Source organism: Balearica regulorum, chromosome 15 (assembly GCF_011004875.1).
Source record: "Balearica regulorum gibbericeps isolate bBalReg1 chromosome 15, bBalReg1.pri, whole genome shotgun sequence".
NCBI lineage: Eukaryota > Metazoa > Chordata > Aves > Gruiformes > Gruidae > Balearica > Balearica regulorum.
Window position 1 is genome coordinate 15,748,288 of NC_046198.1, and position 14,462 is coordinate 15,762,749.

At 43.7% G+C, this 14,462-nt stretch overlaps 1 protein-coding gene across 2 annotated transcripts; it reads right to left on the reverse strand.

Moving 5' to 3' along the window:
• Positions 1-336: 336 nt before the first annotated feature.
• DAGLB (diacylglycerol lipase beta) lies at positions 337-13,916 on the reverse strand. Of its 2 annotated transcripts, XR_012837864.1 has the most exons (16): positions 13,608-13,839; positions 12,885-13,036; positions 10,814-10,988; positions 9,899-10,160; positions 8,664-8,789; positions 7,561-7,688; positions 6,479-6,605; positions 6,035-6,118; positions 5,534-5,611; positions 5,053-5,133; positions 4,830-4,957; positions 4,268-4,336; positions 4,099-4,171; positions 3,556-3,906; positions 3,054-3,307; positions 337-1,589 (listed from the first exon to the last, which is right to left on the reverse strand). XR_012837864.1 is itself a non-coding variant. In XM_075767559.1 (15 exons), the coding sequence occupies exons 1-15, from the start codon at positions 13,700-13,702 to the stop codon at positions 1,397-1,399; spliced, it is 2,025 nt and encodes a 674-aa protein (XP_075623674.1). In that variant the 5' UTR covers positions 13,703-13,916; the 3' UTR covers positions 337-1,396. The 2 variants fall into 2 exon arrangements, 1 of the variants encoding a protein (XP_075623674.1); XM_075767559.1 differs by lacking the exon at positions 3,556-3,906 and having other exon boundaries at positions 13,608-13,916.
• Between the last annotated feature and the right edge of the window lie 546 nt (positions 13,917-14,462).

Below are 14,462 nucleotides of genomic sequence, written 5' to 3' on the forward strand. Positions count from 1 at the left end.
GTAAGCTGTTCTCAAGCAGTGTGGGGGTGGTCTCTCCCATGCGCTACCCCCAGCCGCTTTCAGCAATGCTCTGAACCAGAATTAAATTCGGTGCTTGGCAACATCTCTTAACGTAAGGCTGCTGATCATGGGCGCTGTCACTTGCTTCCCACTGCTGCTTACTGGGTTAAAGTTGCTGCCAACCAGGGGAAGAAATGCCGGACCGTGAAACACACAGCTGTGGGAGGAGGAAGCCCCAGCTGGGCCCTCACTGCTGCTGGTCACAGGGCCCCAGCTATTCCAGCAGCTCTGAGCCTGGGACTTGTGTCTCACCAAGCACCCCAACACCCTGAGACGGGTTTTTAGAGCACAGTTTATTTTGGCTCCATATTAAGTATCACAGCAAGAACATCCACACGGTTATTCTCAACCACATCATCTTACTTGTACTTAATTCTATACATTTTTTTTTTAAATAAGAAATGCTGCTGATTCTTAAAAAAAAAAAAAAGTTAAATAGCTGCACACCAGAAACAAGGATTTGACTTTTTAAAAATCAGTACGAGTGGTTATACTTTTTTTTTTTGCCAGAATTACTAGTTCATTGCTGACAGTAGTCAGAGCTCATAACTAAAATGATACCAGGGCATGAACCTCCCCCCCCCCCATTAAGCAGTTCTAGTATTAGATTAGTTTAAAATCAGTAACAGTAATCATGTGGCTCAACAGATACAAAAGACAGGTAGATAAAGAAATATTGCACGTGTACATCCAAGCAGCGTTTAACCCACACTGCCCCCCCAAGACAAACAGTGCAATCGGGCGGAGGGGGCTGGTGGAACCCAGCGTGGGCAGCACCTGCCCCCCACCCACGGGCCCCAGCACTTACCCGCCTCCAGGCGCTGGTGCAGCCCCACACACTGCAGCATTGCTGGCCTAGTGCTCCCTTCACACGGCGCCCTCCAGGCTTTGCAGAGGTGGGTCATGGGGCACTAAAGACACTGAAGGGACTTTGAAGCAGAACAGGATTTTTTTAATTTTTTTTTTTTTTTTTTTTTTTCTGAGGTCTGCCACTGTTCTGCGCTCACATGCCCACCAGGCTGGCCTCGCACACTCCCTTTGGTCAAGTACGCAGTTGATGCCTCAGCTCTCGTGCGCCAGGCTCAGGCTGAGTTAGGTCTTCTCATACTGCTCCGGCTTTGTAAAAGCTCAACCTTCGGCGTAAATGCAGAATCTGCACTTTCACCAGCGTAATGTTACTCGAGCTCACTGCAGAGGCAAGGAAGGGCCAAAGCCCCTCATTTATTTTATGCAATGTGAGAGCAGTACTGAAATCCACTTTGGTACGACAGTGGAATGTGTCCTGAATACTTGCAACCTGCAATAAAAACCCCCACACCTCATCTCCAAGCTGTGGTTATACTACATTGGTGTTACATTCTCGTGCTTGACAAGAAATACATGATCCACGTTCTTGAGACAAACTGTTCAGAGCTTTGAGCACAACATCTGGCATGTGGTCTGTTATCATCTTGGGACTTATTAAAATGCTGCTGAAGACTGTTTCATTTGACCATCTTGCCATGTATTTAATATCTGAAGAACACAACCTAAAAAAAAAAACAAAAAAAAAAAACCCAAACAACAAAACACCACAAATACAACAGCTCAGACTGTCAGAACTGGTGCTCAGTGCCAAGCCTGGAACACACAACCTGAACCCCTCTGAGCTTGGACCGTTCTCCCAGCAGGAAGGTGACCTCCCAAAGTGCTACAGCCCTGACCTGCACTGGAAGCTGGCAATGCTCCCACTGCTAAGGGACAATCAAATAACCTGCTCACAGAAACACAGAAACCGTCAGCGCAAAGGGGGTGGGGTGCGGGGGTGAGGGGTTAAGCACTGCACCTTCAAACAGTCAAATTTAGGGAAGAAGCCACAGTGGTAGCAGTAGGAGACGATGCTAGATTTAATGCTGCACATATGATGCATTAAAGATTTTATTTTACAGAACGGTACAGGATGGGGGCTCCTGTGCTAGTCCAATTAAGAAAAAAACATGATTAACTGCTGTGCTGCAGAGTAAATGAAAGAAAAGAAATGAACTCAAAGCAAACTAGAAGAGCAGCCATCGAGAAAACCTGCCGAGGTCACAGGGGTTAAAGTATCTAACTTGTAAAACCCAGTATTAAAATCATTAAACGTTAAAAAGATGTGAAGCTTAAATAAAATACTAATCTACTGAACGGGAGGGAAAAAAGTAGATTTCTTCTCCAGCCCTTTTCTTCCCTCTTCTATAAGTTACAGATTTTATTTTCATCTGTAAGATGGTCTTGTGCAAGTTACAGATGTTCTTATTTCTGTTTGAGAATGAAAGAAGGGAGGATATCAAGTACTGTCCAGCCTGTGGGCTGTTTCAGGTTGTTTTGACTGAAAAAACCCCAACATGAACCCACCAGAAACAAAACCCCCTTGAACACAACACTGCCCCAACAAAAGCACCATCCCCACCCTTCCAGCAGTTTCAGCTTTTCTGTTCTTTGTCTTACCATCCTGCGACCATAAAAAAGCAGCAGAGGACAGGAAACGAGAGGCTGCACGGGCACGCTGGGGCAACCGGACTTCTCGGTCTGGCCGGGCTCGTATTAGGGCCAATATTTTGCCTCTTTCTCATCATCAATATTCACATGACTACTCAATAACTAGGTACTTCGTTATCACCTCCCTACTACCGGGACAAAAGGCTGCAGGATCTGCAGTCTGGGCAGGAACTGCAGCATACCAAAGCTGAACTCAAATCTTGGCGTTTAAAATCATCCCCTGAGCACACGCAATATACAGGCAGAATCGGCTACACCGGTGTAAAGAGAAACCCGTTTCCAGGGCTCAGAGTGACACAGAACGAAGCAGGGAGGCAGAGAATAAAAACTGAAAAGCTGGCCAACGCCTAACAGCCAAGGATGGGTACTGGAGACGCAGATGAGCAGCAGAGCTGGAAACACGTACTGTGAAAGGGAGAAGTAGCTTTAAGTAGATTTTAGAAAAACAAGACAGCAGTATTCATTGTTCTACTTACTTCCTAGAGCTGGATTCTTCTACAATATGGATAATCTTTCCAGGAAGATACAGACGAGGATACTGAGGTGGTGAATTTAAGTGCGATTCATCCTCAAGGGCACTGTATGAAGGTGACCGACGAACCATTAAACTCTCCTCGGCCAGAAGTGGCTGGGTGAGGGCATCTTGGTTTCTGCCATCCAGCTCAGTTGGGAAGTTATCTGGATCTCCTCCAAATACTTCGTACCAACACCCACGCAGCAAAATCTGGTACTGAATTCAGAAAGAAAAGCAGTCAAATTGAGGGCTGACGTCTCTTCAAGTAACTTATTCTAGTTGTGTGCTTGCATGCACGTCATCTGAAACTACAACTAAAAGATTACATATGACTGTATGCACATGCTCCATAAACTTTTCGTTTGGTACGATCTCTTTACCGAATTTCCCCCACAGTAGTATCTATTTCCCCAATATCTAACCCAAGCCACCAGTAACACTACAGAAAAGATTACAATTTTTACCAGCTGAATTATTCTGTGTGGATTCTGCTCTGCAGACTGAAGTTTTCTTGCACCTCTAACTGTCCATCACCATATTCTGTGTTTACAATGTCACCCAGGCCCTCTACATGACCCCTGATCCTGGGACTACATGGCAGATTTAACTTTGTATGTTCAGAAATGTTAGTTCTGAGTCTTTAAGCCATTCCTCTACACCTCCAGTATTGCCTTGCCTGACACCACACTGTTCCAGCACTTTTAAAACTTCAGTTTCCTTTCTCAGCAAAACTAGCAAACAGATCATCGCAGGTCTTGGATGCCGTGCACTGGTATCTTCCAGGTCTTCTTGAATCTTAACTTCCAACAAGACAGCTTTATAGAATAAGAGACTAACATGAATGTCGCTGAATTAAAACCAAACACTTTTGTTCCACAACACAATTGTAACTCTCATCATTAAGATCAAAAATACACACACACACACCAATTGTCACTTTATTAAAGCTGGGGCTTAACCCAGCTAACAATTCCACTGACTGTTAACCAGGAACTGCGTTTAGTTACCTTGGGTCTGTTGCAGTTTGCCACAATTCTCACTATTCTCCTCTTTAAATCCTCCATGTTGGGCATACTTAACCTGTTTAAACACAGAGAACAAAGTAAAGCAAAGCCTCCTATTCCCTGCCATCTAACCCGTCCCTGAAAGAACAGTTTAAAAATATTTCCATCTCACCTTGCAACAAGGTCCTTTCCAACAATGACTGAAACAATGAAGTGCTTAGTGTAATCTGCAAGTGATTTGCTTTAAAAAAAAAAAAAAAAAGACACTCTTTAGATACACTAAAGAGACAGGCATGCTTTAGTTTTATGATGATCATTATCATTCAATAAAAATACAAATATGTGGCAACAGCAGCAGCGTTTGCAGTCAGCTCTTCAGCTGGCTTTCAGGCCCCTTTGCTACAGATGACAGAGTAATTTCAATGTTGATTATAATGGTACGTGTAGATGTCAAACAGGCCAAGCTAGACTAGTCAGGTCAGCATTTTACTTCCGAAAAACATTTATTTTAAACTCTAACTATAGTATCTGACAAAATTCACTATATTTCATTCTGTAATACTCCCACAAGAACTCGACTGTAACTCAAGATGGAGCAAATCTAATTCTAGTGGAGAATGTATAAACAAACTCTGAACACAGTCAAGCCCAGAGTTACCATCTAACATTATTCTTCAACTACCTTGAAGATTTTTGCACCTTAGACATGGAACCAAACAACAGAAGCCTCTTACCTTAAAAGTCCTCCTGGAGGAGAAAAGGCATAACACCTTAATGTTGGGAAAGAGTTCCTGAGCATGACTGCCAATATAGAAGCTGTTCCACCACCCAAACTGTGACCAACTATCACAAGTTTATATTCCTACAGACAGAAAGAGAAGACTGAAGCATAGACAGACACAGAAAAAGCTTTGTGTAATTTTTCTGGCAAACCAAATTATTTGGAAGGTAACTTACTGGAGCAATTGTGAAAGCCTGGTTTAAAATTCCATCATTTATTAGCTTTCGATAGATGTAATTTGCAGCTTGAGTTATTCCCTGCAAGACAGCAATTAAAGTTAGAAGAGAAGGGTATATCTAATCTGAAGTGTGATACATGTATACTTTAAACTCGACACCATCACAGAACTACTTTCTTTTTGCAAAGCTGGTCTTCTCTTTTAACATGCTCCTGACAGAGGTTCAGTTATAACCAAGTGTTCTTGTACATAATGGTTAACAAGTTTATGTCCTTTAATTAAATATTCAAAAAGTCTGACAAGAGGATTACAAATTCTACCTTGCAGTTCCAGAGGCAGTATTTGATGCAACAACCAAGTCACTCAAATAATTTGCGCAAGCCATCTCACAAGAATACTCTTCTGTTTATCTAAAGGACCCCAGGAGTTTATAGCTTTCTTACTGCTGAGATTTGTAAACAGCCACAGACTGCACGCACCTTATGCACAAAGCCATTCTCTAGAACATCCTCCAGTGTCAAGTCCTCACAATCTGCTGACAGATCGGTGAGAATGTCCTGTAAACAAGACAGCTTTTGTGAGACGTCTCTGCAGCTTCGTGCATCACGGGTCATGCTCTGCTACTCAACACTGTCACAGGGACATCAACACGCTGTGTGTAAGCAACAAACCACCACCCACCCAAATACACAGAGCAACCACAATTCTGATTTCAGCAACTACTTCCAAGCTGCAAACACACGTTACGAACACACTCCACTCGCAGGGAAAGGAATTACCACTGCCTGCCCTGCTGCTCTCTTCCAAGAGCACAGGAATATTGCCCATCCAAGGACAGGAGGGCTTACAACTTAAGCCTGGAAGACTCATACCCACGAGTGAGTTATTTTTACATGTGCCAGTGTTAACACAATTTCCTCTAGATACCAGGAGTTCACCCATTTCTATAAAGCTAATTATTTCTACCAGATGGATGATACCTCAAAAGACAAGGTTCCTCTCACTGCAACCACAATAGCTTCTTTTTTGTGATCCAAAGCAACAAAAAATGGAATCTCATAGATCTGGAGGGGAAAAATGTAATCAGTAATCAACTTTTTATAAGAGTAAGCATTTGTTCTCACCTTCTGAAAGCTCTCTCATTGAGCTCTCTATTGTATTATGGAAAGAAGTGAATTATTTTCTTATGAAGTTACTATAAGTGCCTTTTTTGCAATAGTGAGACAGATTTATGTCAATGGTTTTGTGACTGTTCCTTCAGATTAGGAAAAAAAAAATCAGAACTGAATGTTTCGGGGCCTGTTTTCATTTGGCTTTGCATCTTGCACTTTATAAATGCTGAAGGCAAACTAGAAACTTCACCCCTTGCTTTCACTGAATTAATCACTAAGGGTTTTTGCTGAATGCCTGTCCAGATTGTTTACCTTGTTATGAAAACTGATATGAATGAAGTCTCTGTACTGCAGTCCTGTTATTTTTAGGATGGATCCAAAGTGAAAGTTATGACGATCACTGCCAGTTATATCAGAATCTGTTGGTCTATTTCCGCAACTAACAAACACAGAAGAGAAAAACTTTCATGTTCCAATTTTTTAGGTTTCCTTTCAAGGAATCAAAAGCTCTTTAATTTTTTTTTTTTTTCCAATAGTACCAGTAGTCTGATACAAGATGTTTCCTCTGCCCACAAACCTGGTTTTGCCTGAGCAGTGTGCCATACATTTTCAGTTCAAGGACTGGCAAATACACCACTGCTACAGGACTATCAGCAGAGCAAACAATGCAGTAAGAAGAGAATTCTTAAGACTACAGGCCAATGACAGAAAATACAAACAAGCAAAAAGGAAATTCAAAACAAATTCTGTACAGCAGGCTTATCTCATGTTTTATCCACTGTATTATGTGATAATTTAAAGTCATTTATATTTCAGTAGGTTCTATTTATGTTTCACATTACTAATTAAGAAAATCATGGTTACAGTCACAAATGTCAGTGGTCACTTCGATACACAGCAATCCCACACAGCATTATGCGTACTTCAGTACTGACTGCAAACATTTTTATTTTTTTTTTTGAGCGAAGGGATTAAAACGGAGGCTGGAGGGACAGGTTAACTTTTGCTAATTCCTTTAAAACAGGGAAAACTGTTGATACACTTTTATTTCTGTATGTACGTGCCCAAAAAGTCGCTCTAAAAAGCCTCATTTTAAAACACGTTTGGTTTAATTCCAATTCTTCCTTTGTCGTTTTGCTAAATTAATTTTATTTCTCTCAATGACAAACTTTTCTTAAGGAAAAAAAGCTAATCTGTTTCTGAGGGTGGAAAGATACTGGAATTTTGTTTCTACTGAATTTACGAAAGATAACTCTACCAGTCAAGCTCATGTTTCCCAAGAGTGATACAATTTAATGCAACAAAAATACTGCTATTGAAACTACTTTATTTCTGCTAATGCTAGTTAAATAAAAGGCAGCTATGTGGGTTTAAGCTCTTGATCAAAAACCTACCAGTCACCATTGAGCTTACAGAGTGCAGTAAATGGATTGGTGTATATGTAGTAGGGCCAGCCATAAGCAGCTGCAGCAAACAGCATATAGTGAGCAGCATTCTCCACTTCGATATCCAAATCGTCTGTCTGAAAGGACACAGGGTAAGAAAAGGAAGGAGAGAGAGGAAGAAAGGTGTGTCAGGCAGCCCCAGAATGAAATCTGAACACAGACTAGTGAAAATCAAGGCATGATGAAATACGCACTATCCAAAGGAAAACCTCAATGTCTAAGAGGAACTAAAAATAGCCACTCATATTCCCGGAAAAACCCTGTGTTTATTTACATAGCTACACAGCTCAAGAATCTTGAAAAGCTCTCATTAAATCAGTTTCTTCCAAGACTTATACACTGATAAGCTCAATACCGAAAACACCACTCACTCCAAATACATTACTAAGGGTGTCAAAGCCAAGATGTAGCAGATCTCTCTGGTAGAGACTTTTAAAGCATGACCCCATCGTACTGGCTGGATTCAAAAGGAAGTTGACAGAAAGGCATTGAAGTAGAATTACATACTTCTATGAAACAGAGACCAAAAGAAGGTAAAATAATTTACAAAGGCATTTTACTACAGAAGACTAGCAGAAGTCAATTAGCAAACTGTAACCCATCATCTGCAAGCATTTAAAAGATGCTATTTTTGCTTCTTACCTTGTCTGGATATTTGTGGCAGACATAATTTAAACAGACCACAATATTAAAAGACTAGCTTTTAAGTTCTATGCAAATAGTACTAAATATTAATTTTCCCTCTGTTCCCTCTCTCTCCCAGCTCTTCAACAACAATCAAATGTCCTAAATGGTTTCTTTTTGCACTTAATTCTCCATTCATATACAAGTTCTACTTACACAAAAGCAGGCAAAGGTTTTGACTGCAAACTCATCAAGATATTTTCACTGCATTTACTAATAATTTAAATTGTTGTGAATTTTTATAGTCCTGTTTAATTTTGTTAAAAAAACAAACCCAAAAACTCCTTGCACAAAGCACTGCATTTCAATTTGATCTGGCATCACCTCCCAGATTAATTGCACCAGAGGCTGCAACAACCCTATCTTACCATGAGGGATGATGGAGAATGACACAGGACTTCTTCAGGCTCTTTTGGGCAACTTTCCATTTTATCTTGCTCTTGATGGAGCAGAGTCAAACCAGCTGCTATGTCACTTGGCACCAGATCAGTGTCCTGTACAAAGAAATGAAAGAGCACTTAACACCATCCCACACCTCAACATGGCAAAACTACCTCATACGAAAATACACAGGGAATTGTAGTTTTTTCAGTTTATATAAATACATCTCACTCAGAGAAACGTGCATTGGAGAAACAGGTCACAGCAGCATCAAACCTCCCATCCCTTTTGTACATACTGAATGTTTTCTTCAATAAAACCAATGACAATTCTACACACGGATTTCATCACTTAACAAAATACTGGACAGAGGACCCGCTCAGCCATACGACAAATAACGACCTAGACATTATTGGTCGCTGTTCTACACCACTATGTAGAACACCACACGGAGAACAACTAAGAAGAATTTTACACAAGAGAAGGCTGAAGGGTTTTTATTCAACTACCTGGGGCAGACATCTCTCCTTATGACTTACACCCTTTACCCTATAAAGCACTGAGTAGGCCATAGCTATAAATCAGCACATCCAAGTACTCTTAATAAACAAGAACTACTCATCTTGAAATCATGAGCAGATTTCAAAGTCCACATTGAACTACAACTGCCCAAGCAGTAGGTGACATAAGTTGGAGCTAAATTAACACTCTGCTGGCTCCGGTTTGGCAGACGCTGTTTGCAAAAAGCAACTTCCTGCACGCACACACTCTAGTCTGGTACGTGCTCAGAAGTGGGAAGACTGCCTTAACGTACTGTGGGGCTCATTTTTTTTTTTTTAACAGTCAGAAACTAGTCTGATTCTTTGCTGGGGGTATGACTTCTTACTCTTCATCAGTAAGAAAAACACCTGAATCCTCACATATCAAGGAGAAGAAACTCACCCTTGTTCTGACTAGATATTCACCTAAGGAGAAAGAATACTGTTTTCTCACAGCCCTTCATGCTTGCGAAGGGACAGAAACCTTTGTTAGAGGGAGGGGAAAAAAACAGGGTTGTATACCATGCATGAGAATCACCTTTAATTTCGAAACTGGCATATTCAAAAACTGATTTCAAGGCACAGGGTAGCAGGGAGCTCTGCCTGAACAAAGGTACGTGTGTGTTACAACGCCTGCAAATTCAGAGTTAGTCAAAACAGAACGTAAAAGCTTTCCATCTTACTGAAAAGTAGTTGCGGAAAAGCTCTGCGATACTTGTAAAAGCCACTCGATGGTCATCATCTTGCACAATACAACAACACAGTAACCGGATTCTTTTTTCCCAGACTCTGGTGGCAGTGTTCTTCACGTTATACAGCAATTGTCCTGACTGACTGCTTTCCAGGTTCCGATTTACGCTATCGGTGAGGTAAAATGTCTTTTTCCCCCCAAGCGGATCAAAGACGATTACAACTCCAATGACGGTAAAGACGATGATAACCCAGCTGCAAAACAGAAGGAAAGTGGGATAAAAAGACCGCAAAACCAGATACTTCTGAGAAGTATGCAAGAAAACACAACTATAGATCCTGACAGACAGAAAACAGTTAGGTATGAAATACTGCATGAACACCATCTGTTACTGTCTTAAGGGTGCATGTTCTGTTATTGGGCTTTCAATCCGCTAGGCACAAGAACAAGGCTGTCAGCTCACTTCACATAAGGCACCAAACTCAAAAATCACAGCTCTGCGCTTCGGAAATAGAAACCCAGATGTGCGAAGGCTCCATTTTTCACTACCAGTTAAGTGATCTACTTACTTACCCTCTTCACATTTATCCAGTTTTCTACCTTCCCATCTATCCCTCTTACCCTTTCTGATCTCCACCTCCTTTCCTTTGCTCTACCACGTGCTCTCTCACGGCAAGTAGCTCAAGCTTGTTTAGGAAAGGATACCAACTCATTCTAGCTGTCTAGATTTAAAAATTCTTCTTTCGCAATGAAACTCCTTCTGTGAAAAACCACAATAATTCGTAAGGAGTATCAAAGTCTCCAACCACTGGAAAAGCCTTCAATAAACACATACAAAACCTACATAAGAAGTGTTTTCCATTTCACATACACTACCAAGCTTAGATTTGGAGGTAGGCACCTTTACCTTGCAATAACTGTCCCAATGACAACATTTATCACAGTCTTCTCGCAGTGCACACTGCTGTCTGACACCCACACAGCTCCTACAACAGCCCAGATGAATTCAGGCAAATACAGAAGTAGGCGAGTATAAAGTAGCTTGGGAAGTGATTTTCTTGGGCCTGGATTAGAAATTGTTCCTGCAATTACAGGGAGAAATTGAAACAAGAACTGTTTATGAATGCATCTTAAGTACGTAAAATCCTACCTGGCTATATGAACTCAGCTTTACAGAAAGTAAGAAACTTGTCTGAAAATATTTCATAGTTTCAGTTTAATGGAAAGCTATCGCTGAAGCTGAGACAAGTAAAACAACAACGGGTTTATAGCGGTGATTCTTAGAACATACTCTACTAACACCCAAAATCACTCTCCAGTCAGAAACAGTTCTGCAGTGAACTTGAGGCTGTAGCGCTGTGCCCAGCCTAAGGCAAAGCTGCAGACTGGAGCGTTGGCTTACTACAGTTCCTTATAACTTTTGGTGTCTGCTTTTATTATTATTCTATTTAGTTTTTAGTTGGCTGAATATTTCATTTTTAGATGGTACTTTGCTGGGCTACAATGAAGTTCTGCATACTGGGTCACTAAATAATACATTCATTCACATTTTTATTTAGGAGAACAAAAGCAGGACCATCTTAGCACTCTTAGGCAATAAAAAAGGGAGTAATTTTTGGCCAGCTCAGCTCCTGAAACCAGTTTGTTGATCACAGGGTAATGAGGTGGTGCGGTGGGCGTGCTCACGTGTAGGCAGGATAATTTGTAAAGGCTTAAAACCCTGCAGAGCAACAACAACTTCGGAAACGATTTTCCAATTGTAAAGCTGCGGTTCACATCCAGTGACAGAGCTGTTTAAAAAGCCTTTGATCTAGTGGTCGCTTAGTCCCATTCCTGGGTTGTAGCCTGTACCGCAGCAGCACAGTTGCTTACACAGACACAATCAGCTGGAACTGTGGCTCCTGAAAACAACTTCTTCCCTTCCCCAGCACCACAACCCAGTGTACGAGTTCTCCAGTCAGGTTCACCGCTGGCATCATTAATGCCCACGTCAGTACAGTGCAAGGGATGATGCAAGAACCACTGCTCCCAAACCCACACATGAAAACCACAGTCCAAGACATCTCAGCATTAATTTTCTTGGAAATTCAGTCTCAGAATTCTTCCAATTTTCAGTTACAACAGCCTCGTAGCTGTACTTTTATACTGAACAAGGCTCTTTTCCCTCTGCTATTTACAGTTACATCTCTCACCTCCTCAACTTTGATTAATAGCATAACTTGGCTAATCTTCCCTTCCCTTCTCTGGAAACTGGAGGAAAACCAGTGATTAGATTCAAGGCCAGGATTATCATCCACATCTCTGCTCTGTCAGACTTTCTCTTCTTGCAGTCTTTATGCTTCTTTCCACTTAAATAATTTAAATACTCTTTTACTTAATCCCAAATCATAGAAGCGTTTCTACGAATGACTAGAAGTTGCCTTGGTTCCTTATGTCTGTTTAGCCATTCACTTCAAGCTCTACGTCCTGTTGTATTTAACAGTACTTCCTGTGTTAGTTTTACTATGACATTTACAGGGAAAATGTTCCTATGTGGTTTTTCCCCCCAAGTAACCCGCTGCAGCTAATGAACTTTCGCAAGATATGACTAAATCTGCCTATGCAATGCAAAGCTAACATGACACTTCAGATGAGAACTTGATTTTGGATAAATTCCCCTAAATTCCTGTCAGAGAGGCTGAGCAATGTTCCATTCGAGGTCATGTACTGCTGGTGAACACAGAGGAAGTTTTCAAGATGTTCTGACAGCAATGAACATGTTGCACTAAGCTGTTGTGTCCATTTATTACTTTAGATTCCTGGCTAACAGAGGCAATACTATTGAAGTAAATACACTAATGCTGACAGTTTCTCAAGTTTGACTACCATCAAAAGCACTTGATTTTTTTTTTTTTTTGCATTTTTTTAATGTCAACTTCAGGTTAAAAATCATATATATTACAATCCTACCAGGTAAATATAAAATATTAACTATTTACCTTGCATACTGACATATACAAGAGCAGATAACGCACATATGATAAAAGCCAGGAGAATGAGGAGGACAAGCAAGTAGCTGTGCAGTAATCCTCCCCCGGGACAGCTGAACTGCCCCTTATGAACGGTGTAAAGAGCAAGAATCCCAATCCACCTACAGGGGAGTAAGACAACAACGGTTAGAGCTGGAAGGGAAAAGCGCATGCTGCAGAGCGATCACCCGATGAACAGTTCTCCTCTTAACGAAAGCATTCCACAAAGATTAGCAGAAATGGAGCTGTTATGTAAGGAATTTAACGAAACGACTCTCCGAGTGCTCAGCAGTCATTACAACAAAGCCGTCTGCAGACCGAGCAACAGGCGCTACTCATTTCCACAGAGCCCAGGCTGATCCATCACGTTAACTCCTGAAGCAACGAGACCACATCAGCACCAGTCAGCGGTTAAACACAACCAAGCGATGGCGGTTCCGTGCGTACCACAGGCAGCGCGGTGATTCTGCTGCGTTACGTGAGTACAGGAGGCAAGGGGCTCTATCGCAAAACCGCCGCTTTCCCCCCCGCCGGTGATTCAACGCCTCAGCTGAGGGAGGTAACGCCACAGCTCGCGGCCGCCAAAGCCCGCCAGCCGCAGGCAGACCGGGAAACCAGCGGCGCGAGGAGGCGGCCCCCGAGGCGAGGCGGCCAGCGTCCCCGCGGAGGTAACGGCCCGGCGCGCCGCCTTACCACACCAGCCTGACGAAGAGCTCAAAGGCCCCCGGGAGGACGAAGTCGTCGCTGCCGATGGCCCAGCGCCGGCCGAACACCACCAGCCCCGGCATCCTGGGGGCCGCGCCGCCGCCGCTCCCTCACGGGCGCCCGAGCACCTGCGCCGGCCACTCGCCCACGGGCAGCGCCGCCGGCCCCCCCGGCCCGCCCGCTCCCGCAGGCCACACCGCCTACCCGGGGGCAGGCGCTACGTCACGGGAAGGCGACGTGACGACGCAGCGCCCCAAATTGCCCTGCGGCCATCCGCCCCCTCCCCTCCCCCAACCCGGATTGGGCCGCCCCGCGCACGCGCCCTGGCTGCTCCCGGCCTTCCCGCCGCCCCGCGCGCAGACGGTTGGGCGGGGCGGGGCCTTGCACCCGGGCGCGCGCGCGGCGGCCAGAGGGAGGCGGGAAGCCCGCCCTGCCCCGCCCGGGCGCATGCGCAGTGTGCCCAGGCGGGGGCGATGGCCGGGCACGGGCGACCCGCCCATTAGGTCGCGCAGCTGCGTCAGGAGGCGGCAGAGCGAGGGCGATGCACAGGAGGGTCGGGGGTAAGGAACAAACCCTGTGCCAAATACCTGCGGATCCCAGCACCCCGTCCGTCCCGGTGCACCTGAAGGATAGCAGCTCGACCACCATCACAGGCGCGCACCAGAAAACCGTCAAACGGTCTAACAGCTGCGTCAAAAGAGAAGTAGGCACATGGACGCCATGTCCTCGAGGTGGGAGGCGTTACGGCCGCTCTCCCTCAGCCACAGCCGCTGGCTTTTGGTACAGCAGCCCTGCTACCTTCTCCCACAGGCCCCGTGCTCCTCCGGCACAGTTCTGAGCTCA

Excerpts from the sequence above, each read along its gene's own strand:
- DAGLB (XM_075767559.1), bottom strand. The coding sequence starts at position 13,702 with ATGCCGGGGCTGGTGGTGTTCGGCCGGCGCTGGGCCATCGGCAGCGAC. Across the intron at positions 6,606-7,560 it reads TGTAAGCTCAATGGTGACTG|TTGCGGAAATAGACCAACAG; the intron begins GTAGGTTTTTGA and ends TGTGTTTGTTAG. Across the intron at positions 4,958-5,052 it reads AGGCTTTCACAATTGCTCCA|GAATATAAACTTGTGATAGT; the intron begins GTAAGTTACCTT and ends TTCTGTCTGTAG.